This window comes from Octopus bimaculoides, chromosome Z (assembly GCF_046866305.1).
Source record: "Octopus bimaculoides isolate indiv1 chromosome Z, ASM4686630v1, whole genome shotgun sequence".
NCBI lineage: Eukaryota > Metazoa > Mollusca > Cephalopoda > Octopoda > Octopodidae > Octopus > Octopus bimaculoides.
Genome location: NC_142944.1, coordinates 19,900,825 through 19,913,277, shown reverse-complemented (window position 1 = coordinate 19,913,277; position 12,453 = coordinate 19,900,825). Strand labels below are relative to the sequence as shown.

General features: G+C 35.2%; 1 protein-coding gene across 2 annotated transcripts in view; it reads left to right on the top strand.

Annotated features, from left to right (window-relative positions):
• Positions 1-12,453, top strand: part of LOC106869513 (adaptin ear-binding coat-associated protein 1) — a 39,355-nt gene that overhangs the window by 1,560 nt on the left and 25,342 nt on the right. For both annotated transcript variants that reach the window (XM_014915280.3, XM_014915279.3), the window contains exon 2: positions 918-1,039. In XM_014915280.3, coding sequence (XP_014770766.1) covers positions 918-1,039 — 122 coding nt within the window. The remainder of the gene's footprint in view (positions 1-917; positions 1,040-12,453) is intronic.

Genomic DNA, 12,453 nt, shown 5'->3' with positions numbered 1-12,453 from the left:
ATTGGATAATGTAGTCTTTCATACACAGAATAACAGGATGGTCACGGCGGAAACGCTTTTGATCATAAGGTCTTAGAAAATATTGAAGGACAAGTTTACTAATGTAGGTATCGAGCTATTGCGTCTGAAAGAAAGACGGGTTGGTCATGAATGAAATGGATCTAATCACAGGTCTGCTCCAGTGGGGCTGACCAAAATAACACGCGGGCAGTAGGGTTTATGACGAATAAATCCTGTCGCATATTAAAATATGCAGACGACTAAGTATGGAAATACTTAGCAGACGACTAAGTGTGGACGTTGTTCGTCTCCCCACTTCCCCAAAGAAGTTCTTTGAAAGGTAGGTTGATAAGACAACTTTGGTCTGCGTAAATAGGTCCAATTTGAGAATATGACAAACGGGGTACAGTATATCAAAAGCTGCTGATATGGATCTCGCAGTTTATCTTAATACGAAAGTGGGACAGCAACATGGGTGATATGTTGATTTGAAATAAATAGAAATTTAATATTGATTCATCACTTTTTTTTTTTCTTTTCAATTTCTATTTGTTAACCTAAACTTCTTAAGAAACGCCTACTTAACAACGAAATCCTATTTTTGAGTACAACAATTGCACAGACAAAAGGAGAGAACTGATAATTGTAGGAATCCTGACCAAGATTTGAGGGACTGAAAGAAAATAAACACTATCTTTCAAATCAAATATAAATTATGTAAGGCATATTAATTTACATAAGTACATGCAGCGCAACATATAAATTTACACAAGATGTGAAAATGTATATTGATTAATCACCTCTATTACAATTATAGCAACAACCGTTATCAAAAGATTATTTCTAATACGCTTAAGCTGGTACTTCTCATCACAGTTATTTGACCTCTGATTCTTTACGACCTTTGACATCTCCAGTGTTGGTGTAAGCGGCCTCACTATCAATTCAACATGGCCGGGGAATATGAGAGCGTCATTTGTGTCAAGAACGAAGTTTTTGTATTTCGAATTCCACCCCGTTCGTCTAATAGAGGGTACAGGTGAGAGAAAACTATTTTCAATCAACTTTCTTTCAGGGGTTTCTCCTTGTATTAATTTCTAAATATATGAGGTGAATTTGGCCATCAAAGTACGTAATTGTGCACATGCTAGAGCATTACCGGAGTGAAGGGGTGTGTATACATACAAGTCTGTGAGGCCTGTTGCATGATGTGTCTTATCGTCATTACTTTTAATTCATGCATTAATTAAAACAGACTCCCATCGAGATTCTAATTAATATAGCATAGTCATATATTCATATATATGTATATATATATGTATGTATATGTGTGTTTGTGAATATATCATGATCATCATCATCATTCAAAATCTGTTTTCCATGCTGGCATAGGTTGGACGGTTTCACAGAAGCTGGCAAACCGAGGACTGTGCCAGACTGTATTGTCTGCGCTGGCATGGTTTCTACGGCTAGATGCCCTTGCTAACACCAACCACTTTACAGTTTACTGCTTGCTTTTTACGTGGCACCAGGACCGGCGAGCCCTCGATTGGGAGGATGAGTGATATCAAAGAAGGTGGCTTTCTGCGACTTGATGACAGGTTTAAGTGTAAGAGAGGCATATAAATAGGTGTCTGTTTATATGTGTTTGTAAATATAAGTATACCTGTATATTTGTGTGTAAACGTAAGTATACTTGTTTGTGTGTGTGTAAATATAAGTATATGTATGTATATTTAAATATACATATACAAGTATAAATATATATGTTACTATATATGTCACAATATATACGTGTGTGTGGGTATGTATATCTATCTATCTATCTATCTATATATATATATATATATATATATATATACACACACACACACATCAAAATGTATGTCTAAGCATATTGGCTTGTATATTTCCTTGAAACCTAGCTCTTTGGCAAAAGTGAGAGATAAAATAAGTACCAAACTTAAGAATAAAAAAGTATTGCTCCAAAATCTTCAGGGTGGTACCTCAGAATAGCTCTAGTGCATTGACTGAAGAAAAAGGAAAGTAAAATAGATAGGATATATATATATGTATGTATGTGTGTGTGTGTACACAAATAAATATAATAGACATATATGGATAATACTCACACACACATAAATATATTTACACAAGAGGAATATTTAATTACCTTACTTTTTTTACTCAAACTTATGTATATTTATGTGATTGTGTGTGTGTTTATATATATATATATATATAAGTATATATATGATATATATATATATATATAAGTATATATATGATATATACATATATCTATACTTATATATATAGGTATACTTGTTTATATATTTATATATACTTATATACACATATCCATATATATATATATACACACACGTGTGTGTATATATATATTCATGCCCATATATACACACATGCACACACATTGGTGGATATGTTGAGCAAGCTGGTGCTTCGTGTACACTCTATTAATTATGAATTGATTGCATAGCTAATATTGCTTGCTGCCACTAATATTATTGTCATTTTTATCAATTATTTAGATTTACCACTGATGATAATAATAATAATAATAATACCTTTATGAATATTCATTTGAATATTTACTCATTTATATATATATATATATATATATATATATATATATATATATATATATATATATATATATATAGAGAGAGAGAGAGAGAGAGAGAGAGAGAGAGAGAGAGAGAAAGAGTGGTGCAGGAGTGGCTATGTTGTAAGAAGCTTGCTTCCCAACCACATAGTTCCAGATTCAGTCCCACTGCATGGCACCTTGGGCAAGTGTCTTCAACTATAGCCTCAGGCCAACCAAAGCCTTGTAAATGGCTTTGATAGACGGAAACTGAAAGAAGCCTATCGTATATACATATATATCTATGTATATGTATATATTTGTGTGTGTTTGTCCCCCCACCGTCACTTGACAACCAATGTTGGTGTGTTTTCGTCCCTGTAATTTAGTGGTTCGGCAAAAGAGATCTGATAGAATAAGTATGAGGCTTTACAAAGAATAAGCCCTGGAGTTGATTTGTTCAACTAAAGGCAGTGCTCCAGCATGGCTGCAGTCAAATGACTGAAACAAATGAAAGAATGAAAAAATAAATATATATACATGTATTTTTTATCTTTTACTTGTTTCTGTCATCAAACTGAGGCCATACTGGAGCACCACCTTGAGGAATTTTTAGTTGAATGAATTGACTCCCAAAACTAATCTCCTAAGCCTGGTACTTATTTTCTTGGTGTCTTTTTGCCAAAATTACAGGGACATAAACACACCAGTACCAGTTGTTAAGCGGTGGTGGGGGACAGACACATAGATGAACACACATGCCTACACACACATGCGCACACGTGCACACACACACATGACAGGCTTATTCAGTTTCATCTACCAAATCCATTCACAAAACTTTGGTTAGTGCAAGGTGCCAGTGAGACTGAACCCAGAACCATTTGGTTGGAAAGCAAACATCATACACCTAGTCACACCAGCGCCTATTTGCATATATGTATGTATGTTTTTAAGTTCATTCATGTATATATATATATATATATATATATATATATAGTTTTGTTAGAAATGGAGAAAGTATATATGTATATATATATATATATATATATATATACATACATACATTGTCATCATCATCATCATCGTTTAACGTCCGCTTTCCATGCAAGCATGGGTTAAACGATTTGACTGAAGACTGGCGAACCAGATGGCTGCACCAGGCTCCAATCTGATCTGGCAGAGTTTCTACAGCTGGATGCCCTTCCTAATGCCAACCACTCCAAGAGTGTAGTGGGTGCTTTTATGTGCCACCCGCACAAGAGCCAGTCCAGGGGCACTGGCAACGATCTCGCTCGAAAACCCTACAAAGGCCAGTCAGGCGGTATATATATATATATATATATATATATATATATATATATGTCTGTATATATATATATATATATATATATATATAGTAATGGTAAGATAACAGAAGAATGAATGACACCTCGATATTATGTAAATAGAGGAATTTATCTGTAATATAATATGTGACAATTATTCGGTTGCCATAATAAGACTCCGAGTTTCAGATGTCGGGGAAAACTGCTCCAGCATCTCGTCAGTTATCGAGGCAAAAAATCTTTTGATTGCTTCGATAACTGACAAGATGCCAGAGCAGTTTTCCACCCCGATTTCCGAAACTCAGAGCCTTGTTATGGCAACTGAATAATTGTCACATATTATATTACAGATTATAATATATACACACACATACATATTTCATTGTCATCATCGTTTGAAATCCACTTTTCATGCTGGCATGAGTTGGACGGTTTGACATGGGGCTGACTAGTCAGGGAACTTTCCAGACCCCAGTTGTCTGTTAAATATATCTATTAAAATGAGATATCAATGTTATTTTCATTTTTGTGTAATTTAGACAACAGTTTATTCACCGGACCCTGTAAATATATGTGTGTGTGTGTGTATACATACACACACATACACATATGTATATATTAAACATATTACACATATGTGTGTATATATATATATATTACGCTTGCATTTTGCATGTGCGTGTGTGTGTGTGTGTGTGTGTGTATATATATATGTATATATATATATATATATATATATATATATATATATAGTCTTTAAGACATAGGTTCATATCCCAATTGGTTACCAACCCAATGATATTACTCATTTTTGTTTGTTTGCCCATGGCCTGGTATTCTGGCTGGTCGACTGCCTAAGTATGTTATTTTTTGGTAAATATATCTGTTAAACTGAGATGTTAGTGTTATTTACATCTTTGCATAGTTTAGACAACAATTTATTCACTGCACCCTGTATGTGTGTGTGTGTGTGTGTCTGTGTGTGTGTGTAATTAATATATAATTAAATTGGTTGGTGACAAAACAAGACAAGAAAATAAATTTGGTATATTTTTAATTCCCTGTTACTCATTTTTCATTACAAGATAGAAGTTAGAAAGGTATACATGTAAAATTATCTATAATTCTTCAAAGATCCAAAAGCAATACAAATTTACAGTTGGGTGCTGCTACTATGTGTAATATTGAACATTAAATCAGAAGTGTATTGAGAGATAGAGGGAAAGGTTAGTGAAGATGCAAGATAGTAATATAGATAGAGTGAGTGAGTGAGAATTAGAGAAAACACATACATCATTATCATTTAAAATCTGTCTTCCATGTGCTTAAGTTGGACAGTTTGACAGGAACTAGTAAGTCAGAAGACTGCACCAAGTTCTGCTGTCTGTTTTGGCATGATTTCTATGATTGGAAACCCTTCCTAATGCCAACCACTTTGCAAGAGATTACTGGGTGCTTTTTATGTGGCACCAGCAGTAACTTGCAGGAGAAGATGCCTCAATTTGGAGGTGGGGATTAGTATTGAGGGACAAAAACAGTGCCATGCATTAGAAGAGGGACATGGGCTAGCTCAGATGGAGAGAGAAAGATGGTGAAGATGTGGCATGGAGGGAGCAGGGGTCTCACACCCTAGTTACAGGGTGGTATATATAGTGAAGTAGGCCAAGGATTATAGAGGATGAGTGGGTGGGTGAGTACACAAGATTCTAGAAGGAGTGGGAGGGGTCTAGAGGTGGAAGGGAATGTAATACATGGACACTGGTAGAGGGAGGAGGTATTAGGTGGATATATTGTGGGGAAGGCATTCAAGGGTACATGAAAGAAAACGGATGGGAAGGGAGTGGAAACTGCCATGATGAGCATAGTGGGTGGTGGTGGATGAAGGTGGGACATGGATGTGGATTTTACTTAATTGGGTAGCTCTTTCCAAACACAGCAAATCACCAATTGTCTCAGTTTGTTGTCATCTTTTCTGTGTAGCTCAACATCTGAAAATACATATGTATGTAGTCGTATCTACACACACACAGAGATTTATATCTAACACATGCACATATATACATATATATATATCCGCATAGACACATATATACAAAAGGACATTACACCAATATATATATATATATATATATATATATATATATATATATATATATATATATATATATATATACACATACCTATACACCCCTCCCCCACAGACACATACACTCATCCATACATATACACAATACAGGTATAATGTACAAATGTATGCTCATATTGATGCATATGAATAGACACATCCATGTGAAGAAAAACACATCTTCATCATAAACGCACGTCTTCAGTATAAATACACATACATGCATGTATACATACCCATATATATATATATATACACACATACACAGCAGGCATTAAATGATGACGGTGATGATGATGATGATGATGTGTGTGTGTGTGTGTATGTTTGTGCCTGTGTTTGTCCCCCACCACTGCTTGACAACTGGTGCCGATGTGTTTACGCCCTTGTAATTTAGCAGTTTGGTGAAAGAAACTGATACAATAAGTTACAGGCTTAAAAAATGAAATAAATACTGGGGTTGATTCATTCAACTAAAAAATTCTTCATGGCCACAGTCTACTGACCAAAACATGTAAAAGATATATATAAAAGATATACATGCATACATAACACACAGTTACAGAGACAGACATCCACAAACCTACAGTAGGGCTACAGATATATATATATATACATGTTATTCTTCACACACACATACATGCGAATTGCATACATATATATGCACTATCACTTACATTAAGAAATAAAGAAGAAAGCTAACTCCCACATCACATATTTACACATTTTTTTCAATACTAGTAAATGTACTGATGTTTAATATAGTTCTATATTTAAGAGATGAGGAATTATGTACATTAGTGATATTATTTACATTATTTACATTCGGCGGATATTTGTCCTCATCTTGTTTGTTGTTAACACAACATTTCGGCTGATATACCCTCCAGCTTTCTTCAGGTGTCTTGGGGAAATTTTGAACTTGGGTTCTCATTCCTAAGGTATTTTTCGATGTTGTTGTTATTATTATTATTATTATTATTATTATTCAGGTCACTGCTTGGAATTGAACTCGGAATCTTGGGGTTAGTAGCCTACACTCTTAACCACTATGCCATAAGCCCATGGGCATATGGCGTAGTGGTTAAGAGCGTGGGCTGCTAACCCCAAGATTCCAAGTATGATTCCAAGCAGTGACCTGAACACTAACAATAATAATAATAATAACATCGAAAAATACCTTGGGAATGAGAACTTTCCCCAAGATACCTGAAGAAGGCTGGAGGGTATATCAGCCGAAACATTGTGTTAACAACAAACAAGATGAGGACAAATATCCGTTGAATGTACATAATGTAAATAATGTACTGATGTTTAATTTGTTCTGTTTTTTTTTTTACCAAAGTTGTCATGCTGTGGTATTTTATTACATTAGTTTGTTTATTCTTTCTTTATAATTCATTTCAAGGATATAATGGTTATTTTTCAAATAAACATAAGAGAAATTCAAGTTTAGACTATAAATAATATTATTAAGTTGGTGACAAAGACCTAGAGAAGTTTGAGAAGTACAAGCCACTAAATGATGAAATTGCATGAATGTTGGGTGGGCAGTGAAGAAAGTAACTGTAATCGCAGTACTTGTATGGCCACTAGGAATAGGTTTGAGAATAATAACCAGGTTTGAGACACTTGTTGGAGAAATTTGGATTGACATGAGGGTAGGACATGCTTAGAAAACTACTTCATTGGAAACAGCGAGGATTTTGAGATGGATACTACAGGTTGTTGTCTGCTCTTACAGAATTAGCCAGAGCAAGTGAAATGAAGAGCTCTGAGAAGTGAAATGGAAATAATAATAATAATAGTACCAAGCAGTGGCTCTCATGGCTTCTGATCTTAACTGATTGGAAGTGTTGTCATGTATATTGTTTTGTCTTGGTATAGAAGATGGGCTACAGCAAATATTCTGCTCAATACCACAGATTTGTTTGTCAGTTGTTTGACTATAACCAGTTGAGTATGTCCCTTGGTGGCTGACGATATGTGCATCTCTGATCATGAGCAGAAGTAGTGGAGGAGCATCATAGCCATGTGTTGAGAGGAATTCTTTGGGGTTTGGATAATTCACATCTGGAAACATGGGTGTTTTGCTCAACATCCTTAAACAAACCTTATTCAGGGACCTTTTGAACGGGATGGGCTACTCGACCTGAAAAAAATTCTAACTGGGTCCCACCTGCGAGGTCATGCGCTGTTTATCGTGATATGATATCACCATGTCTTGCACGTCTGTGAGGCATGTGCCTAGTGTGCCTTTATCAGATAGGTAGTCATGATGGGTATACTGGGCTTCGTATATTTTACCCCAGGGTCACTTTGGTGGCATGAACTGCTCTCTCACTCAATAATAATAATAATAATAATAATAATAATAATAATTTTTCCACAAGAGCAGCCATTTTGGGGGAGAGGATAAGTTGATTATAATTATAATAATTTCAAATTTTTGCACAAGGCCAACAATTTGGGGTGAGGGGTAAGGCAATTACATTGACTCCAGTGCTTGACTGGTACTTATCTTATCAATCCTGAAAGGATAAAAGGCAGAATTTGAACTCAGAACATAAAACTGGATGAAATGCGGCTAAGCATTTTGTCCGGTGTGTTAATGATTCTGCCAGCTTGCTGCCTTAATAATACTATGGAAAACTAGGAAATTGATGACAGTGCATAAAGAACTCCATGCAAGGACTTGTGCTACAAGATTTTATATTGGAAGAAAAAAAGGAGGTAGAGGATTTATAAGTTGTGAAAATTGTGTCAAAAGTGAAGAAAACGATCTAGCGTGGTGCCTTAAGAATGTAATGGGTAACATCATGTCAAATGTAAGAGTCCTTGACACACTGAAATCTGCTGATGCAGTGACACCAAATGAAAGCAAGAAGAGAGTGGGAAAAGAACTTGTGAAGGAATGGAAGGATAAACTTATGCATAGGAAGTACATGCAAGATAAAGATTGGGATAAGAGTTGGTTGTGGCTGAGAAATAGTGACCTGGAAGGATGCACTGACGCTCTGGTGTGCAGTGCCAAAGAGCAGGGGATATAAACATGCCGACATCGGTTGTCAAGCGATGATGGAGGGAAAACACAGACACACACAAATATATATATATATATATATATATATATATATATATATATATATAAAGGCGGCGAGCTGGCAGAAACGTTAGCACGCCGGGCAAAATGCTTAGCACTATGCCATCTGCCATTATGTTCTGAGTTCAAATTCCGCCGAGGTCAACTTTGCCTTTCATCCTTTCGGTGTTGATTAAATAAGTACCAGTTACGCACTGGGGTCGATGTAATTGACTTAATCCCTTGTTTGTCCCCTCTATGTTTAGCCTCTTGTGGGCAATAAAGAAATTATATATATATGTATGTATATATATATATATATATATATATATATATATATATATATGTGTGTGTGTGTGTGTACATACAATGGGCTTCTTTCAGTTTCCATTTACCAAATCCACTCACAAGGCTTTAGTCTGCCCAAGGCTATAGTAGAAGACACTTGCCCAAGATGCCATGCAGTGGGACTGAACCCAGAACCACACAGCCACAACTACTTTTATATACTTTTATATATATCATGTACTGTTCCGTGATAGAAAATTCAACAGAAAGTACTCTGTCTAGTGAGGGATAAATATTATCTATTTAAAGAACATTATCTATTTAAAGTCTTTAAGTGCTACTGATAGTTTCATATGTTGAAAAATATTTCAAACATTTTCATTAGGCACAAACCAGATGTATTTTTATATATGTACTTAAATATACTTACTTACTTATATATGTAAGTGTATATAAGTATGTAAGTATATGAAGAGCCATACTTATATATATGTATATATGAAGAGAGAGGTGGGAGCAGAGAGGCTTATTTATAATTATAACGAAGGAGAATAATGTAAGCAGGTCTTTCTATTTCATTGATATGCAACTGTTTCATTGAAAATCAATTTCAAGAGTATTACTATTTTATGCAATAATATGTGCAGCCATTGATATATATTAGGTATTATAGACACAAAAGAAAACTGATTCTTCAGAATCATGCATAGAGGTTATGGGCTGTGGACACTTGATTAAATGATAATTTATACTTCTATCAAGTTGAGCATGTTTGAATATGGTTACATTTATATATTACAAGCCAAACTCAACAAAACAAACTCTGGTTTGAGTAGACTATTGAAGAAGTATGAATCAAAAAATGAAAAGAAAAAATATAAGCATGAAAGAAAAGTTTGTTTTTTAGACAGTCTATAGTCTTGTCAACAGTTTCTATTTTCAAAGTAGTTTGTAGTGTCTGCCTGCCGCTTTATAGAAGTCAGCCATAATTGGTACCATAAAGGGTTAAACAATATTTACCACAGAATCCAGTGGTTACATGCTATGTACCCAACACACGCAGCGCCAGGCAGTTGAAGAAGATATTTCATTGATATTTAGTGGTATGTCCTACTTACCAAGAAAGAAAAGATTAATTAAAAATTAAGTAAGCCTCAGCAGACACTGACCTAAATGATATTAATTGTGCTTATATGCTCAGAGGTGAAAAAGTAAAAAAGAAAAAAAAAATCTACTTTCCTACATTCATTCCTATTGACTTTGTCAAATTTTCAAATACATAGAATGTTCTGTTATAAATGAATAGTTTTAAATATCCTGTAAACTAGCAGACACTTTCATGTAAATATCAAAATGTAAAACAATGGTACTCAACTGAGGTCCACATGGCCCTTGGGGAAGCCATATAAGAGTTTGTTGTTAAAATTTATCTGCAATAAATTGTTTATACTTCTACAATAGACAAAATATTTTAATAAGTATTTTTATACAATTCCTAATAATATTTTATTCGTGGCCATTGCCAGTACGGACTGGCCCTCGTGCCAGTGGCACGTAAAAAGCACCCACTACATTCTCAGAGTGGTTGGTGTTAGGAAGGGCATCCAGCCATAGAAACTCTGCCAGATCAGATTCGAGTTTGGTGTAGCCATCTGGTTCGCCGGTCCCCAGTCAAATCGTCCAACCCATGCTAGCATGGAAAGTGCACGTTAAATGTTGATGATGATGAATAAGCTTTTTTTAACACCAAGTGGCTTGGAGGGTTCATTCGAGTAAAATAAGAATTAAAGTGGTCCATAAGTTTTGAAAAAATGGTTGAGAAACATTTATTTAAAAGATAGTATTTTTCACGAAAATTCCTTCCTAACTGATGATGTGTGTACCCCAAACATTGTTATGGAGGCTTGTTTAGAAATCTTTGGAAAATGGGTTTTAGACAGTTACATTAATAATTATAAATTTTCTAATGAATATTTTGTTTTGTATTTCTTGAAAGTCTTTCTGAAGCTATGGTGACATCTCATAAGTTCAGAATATCTAGTAATCAGGTTTTCTTTAGATATGACACCCAACAAAGCTTACATAACTTATAATGTCTGTCACATGGATTTGCAGTTCCTCTTACAGACAAGTTAATGTTGTATGGAATCTTCCTTTCTGTCAAATGATAGATAAGGGTAGCCAAGGAAGTATCATGTCTCTTGTTTATATCATGAAATGACACAGCTTGATTACACCATTGATTTTCAAAACAATCAGCTGTTGCACCCGTATATCTATATTTGCTTTCTTCAGTCTGAACAGTGCATTTATATATAATGTTTTATGGAGACACTTATTACCCAAAGGTTGGTTACTTCTATACTTATATGTATATATATATATATATATATATATATGTTGTTGTACTTGGGGATGGTCATATTGCCAGTTTAGCCAATAAAAACACACGCACTGTATATTTGGTGTTAATTTGCTTCAGCTTTATATTACATTAATCTTAATCTTATTTCGGCCAGAGTTCTTTGGTCACACTTCTGTGACCTCATCAGTGGTCCTTTGTTTCCTTCTTTCTTATGTGTGTCTCACCTTGCTAACTATCAGCCATTTTGTATTTTGTATTCCTATTGTATGTGTCTACGCATGCGTGTCCTTCAATGTGTCTGTGTCTTTTGTAAGTGCATGTGGGTATGGGGAGTGTCTGTATCACCTATATTCTCTGTTAATACATGTTCGTTTGTATTTGTTTTTATTTATTTATTTGTTCATGTGTGTGTTTTTTTTTGTGTTTAATATCATTACCAGTGTCGCCTTACTGGCACTTGTGCCGGTGGAAGGTGGAAACAACATTTGAGTGAGGGCGTTGCCAGTGCTGCTGGACTGGCTCCTGTGCAGGTGACACGTAAAAACACCATTTGAGCGTGGCCGTTGCCAGTACCACCTGACTGGCCCTCGTGCTGGTGGCACGTAATGTAAAAGCACCCACTACACTCTTGGAGTGGTTGGCGTTAGGAAGGGCATCCAG